Here is a 3,930-nt window from a genome sequence, read left to right as displayed (position 1 = left end):
GCGTTATTGCGTCATCGTTTGCGTCATTACGTAACCGTTTGCGTGCCTGCTTCATAAAGCCAAACCGCACGGATGAAATCAGTTGCATTCATTTCTTATGGCTCTATCTGCAGCTTTTCCGGAGTCATTTCTGTGGTTTAGACTATATTCTTATAAAAAAAGTGTCCTCGTGTCAATAAAGGTTTTTTTAAAACACAACTGCTTTCGAGGTCTGTCTTATTTCTTAAGGTGGACTGAACCATGAGTGTGGAGTAACGTTGTATCTTTCATTTAAATGAACTGTAACCTTCACCCAGGTATGTAACAGCTGTTCTCAAATGAACACGTGAAGTAAAGTTTAATATTTATAGTTTTATAGATTTATAATGAGTTATAATGAGAGGTGATCAACATGAATGCTCAGGTTCCACCTTAACACGCAGACACGTTGCTTCACCATGAGCAGAAACCTTTATATTTACAGTCTTTGGCAGAAACACTGAAACTCTGAAACTCTTGTTAAGTACTGTAACTGTAGGGAGATAGGAGATGCAGGCATGTCCTTTCATGTTAAATATCAAATAAGAGATTCCTGAATTTCAGCTCAGAAAATGACATGACTGAATTTGTTCTTTAGACAGAATGAGACAATGAGTTTGGTCAAGCTCAAATACCTGCAGATAGTACGATGCTGGTAGTGGGGGCGGGCGCCTGCACCAACTTACATGACTGGTTCTACTGTTCAGAGGAGACACAAAGGAGCTTGTTCACAGACACTACCACTAACAGTCAGGGAACAGGAGGGCTAAGCCTACTTTTATTCTTTCAAAACACGGTTTGATTGATGTTGCCTCGGCTGTCGCTGCTATAAGAGCTTTAAAAAATCGGATGAAGAAACACTTAATGAGGTGCTAAAATACCCAGGTTAATGTTTGGTCAAGTTTATGTTTGGTTGATAGTTTTATCGTAAATCAGAATAATCCCATGAAGGATCAGTCAGGTACATTATACAAAAATGAAGTATTTTTGTATTGGTAATCTGGTGATGTTATTAAAATAAATAAATAAATAATGCCATACTGCACTTAATGAATTTATTCATCTCCTCTGAATTCACGAAGAAAAGTCATTATGAATGTAATTGGATCTCATGTCAACAGAAACAGCAGGTTACCTTTCCTGCTTGTGGTGAACAGACTGCACAAACATTTTAGTAATGTAAGTAAACAGAAAAGAAGACCTGCAGGATTTCAGATGTATCTTTCAACACGTGATGTATTCCTCACAAAGCAGACCCCAATGTGAGCAGTGTGTTGACCCTCAGTGTGTGTTTGCTCTCACCAGCGTACACCACGATGCCCACCACGGTCTCAGTGTTGCGGACGGTGCAGCTCCTCAGCAGCAGGTTGTTGTTGTGGAGGCCCACTCGGAGCCCACTGGGGTGCTCCCTGCAGACCAACACAATACATTTTATTTCAGAATCAGACGTAGGTTTACACATGCAAGGAATTGGCTTTGGTAACATTTAGAGAGTGGAGGTGTGTTTTAGGCAGTGTGATGGTTTTAGAAGGCTCATTTGGCCATCTTTTGTTCATTTCAAATATAGCAATATCATAAATATATGAATAAATAGTTATATGACTTCGGGATAGTTTGACTTTGTTTTGAAAGGATGTTACACTTTAAAGGGGCATAACAATATGATGAGGAAAATCTGTTGGAATCTGTTTTTCTTTTTGTTACAATGGGATTATAATAATAATAATGTCTCAAAATACTAAAATATGAGATATATCTATTAATCCAGACTTATAAATGGCAATATTCCAGACATACATGTTCCATACATTTCTGAAATGTTCAAACAAACTCGTTTTGATTAAGAAGAAGATACTTTAAGACTGTAGTCACAAAGCAATGACACATGTTGGCCTCAATTAATATATAAAGATAAGGTCATAATGATCCAATGTATCAGTGTCACAGCAGTGTTCTACAAGCAGATGAAGGGGAACTTACATGTAACCTCTGAACCTGCTGAGGTCATTGTTGGGGTTCTCACACTCAATACGACTGTGGAAGCTCTCGAGGGGGGACTCTACTCCCTGGAAAACACACTCACACACACCCTCTGGTTAATACTTGACAATGAACTGACAGTCAAGAATAAACATTAAGGAGTCCTTTTTTTTAGGTTTGCCATTTAAATCATTCATCCAAACACATCCCATCATAAACGATCTAGCTTCCTGACATAAACTAACTGCAGATTTGCTAGGCCTGATTATCCTAATAACTGGGGAATAAAGGAACACTGCAAATTGAAAAAACTTACTTTAAAATGTATCCCCTCCACCAAAACCAAAGAAATAATGAATGCTGCTTCAAAAAAATCTTTATCACATAAAAAAGGTAAAGTTTATACATCCATTCTAGATTATACATCTAATGTAAGAGTTCTTGTTTCACCTTATGCTCTGTATAGGGGTACGTTTTTTTTTAATAATACATGTAATTTTAGTTTTTATCCTAAAAGCCACAGTTGCTTTCATGTTACCTGTCTATTACATTTGGCTTACATTTGTTGTAAAACGGGATCCTCCTACCTCTAACCATGAATGTATGCCATTGGGATGGTTACAAAAACATAGCTCTTTGTAATTAAATTACATTGGGGAGAATAATTGCATTTAAATAAACATACTGTAAATGTGATAAAGTCTACAAATACTGCTTTGTAAAGTAAAATAATTCTAAACTTTTGTCAGTTCTTGGGAAGCAGAATTCACAAATGTATGAGCGCATATAACGTTATTGAAACATAAGGTACGTTTTCATGTTTTCACATGGTATTTCTCTACTTTATGTATTATCACCTGCAACGGGAGGTCAGAAACCACCTGTCTCTGTTTCAGGTTGGTCTCTCCGTCCAGGTTGGCGGTCTCAATGTAACAAACCCCACGCTGGTCAGAGGAATACAGCAGCAGCATGTCCGCCGGAATGATTTCATTAGAGGACAGACAGACAAAGTCTCCGACTCGCACATCCTGCCAGCGCTGCTCAATGTAGGCCTGCTGCTTACTGTGGGACAATATGAGAAGAGAAAGAAGAAACAGCTCAGGAAAATGATGAAATACTGAGAAAAAGAACAGAGACTACAAAATGTTTAATGTACATGAGGTTACAGACAGGACACATTCATTCAATGCCAAGAACAATTATGCAGAGTATTCCATTTTGTGAGGCTTTACAAGCAATCACACTTTATTTATTTTTTTATTGGGCAGAGTTTAGAAAGATTCCAGGCATTGGAGGACATGCTAAAATCAATAGCTCTACATTTTGAGGTCCGTCGTGTATGACTTGTTATGATGCAAACAACATGGGCCTAAGATGACGCCTTGGGGTACACCAGAGGATACAGAAAAGGAAAAAGAACAGGTCGATTATAACTTAAGCTGATCCATAGAGAATAGAGCAGAAATAAGTCCTAACACGGGAAATGAGTTAGCATTTTAGCACTTCCGGACTCTTCGTATGGAGGTCAAGGTTTTTTTAAATTAGTTTTTGGTTCAATTTCTGAAATAATGTCTGCGGTTAATATAAGCTTACGAGATATTCACGTTTCGTGCAATGACATAACATATGTCAGTGAACAAGTGTCTTACTTGTCTTTTTGTGACTTAAAATAGCGGTTGCTAACAAGGCTAAATGAGACTTCTAAACGTCATCACATCCTTTAGCTTAGCGGTGGTGACTTGAAGTCATGTGACCATCATGTAGTTCATCACCATTTTATTTCTGGTGATTGCTTTTATGCTATTATAACTATTACTATTATAAAGTGGTGCTAATATGTTAAAGTGCACCTATCATGCTATTTTAAGGCATATATTATGGGTCTCAGATATATAAAAATATATAAAAACATGATGTGTTTTGCTCAAAATG

General features: G+C 37.4%; 1 protein-coding gene across 3 annotated transcripts; it reads right to left on the bottom strand.

Moving 5' to 3' along the window:
• Positions 1-638: 638 nt before the first annotated feature.
• Positions 639-3,080, bottom strand: LOC104961865 (probable phospholipid-transporting ATPase VD). Of its 3 annotated transcripts, none has more exons than XM_010790212.1 (4): positions 2,856-3,080; positions 1,999-2,084; positions 1,321-1,427; positions 639-717 (listed from the first exon to the last, which is right to left on the bottom strand). In XM_010790212.1, the coding sequence occupies exons 1-4, from the start codon at positions 2,967-2,969 to the stop codon at positions 701-703; spliced, it is 324 nt and encodes a 107-aa protein (XP_010788514.1). In that variant the 5' UTR covers positions 2,970-3,080; the 3' UTR covers positions 639-700. The 3 variants fall into 3 exon arrangements, with proteins under 3 accessions (XP_010788514.1, XP_010788515.1, XP_010788513.1); XM_010790213.1 differs by having other exon boundaries at positions 660-714; XM_010790211.1 differs by lacking the exon at positions 639-717 and having other exon boundaries at positions 1,157-1,427.
• Positions 3,081-3,930: the final 850 nt, after the last annotated feature.

This window comes from Notothenia coriiceps, unplaced genomic scaffold, assembly GCF_000735185.1.
Source record: "Notothenia coriiceps isolate Sejong01 unplaced genomic scaffold, NC01 NC01_scaffold00033886, whole genome shotgun sequence".
NCBI lineage: Eukaryota > Metazoa > Chordata > Actinopteri > Perciformes > Nototheniidae > Notothenia > Notothenia coriiceps.
This window is presented reverse-complemented; position numbering and strand designations above follow the sequence as displayed.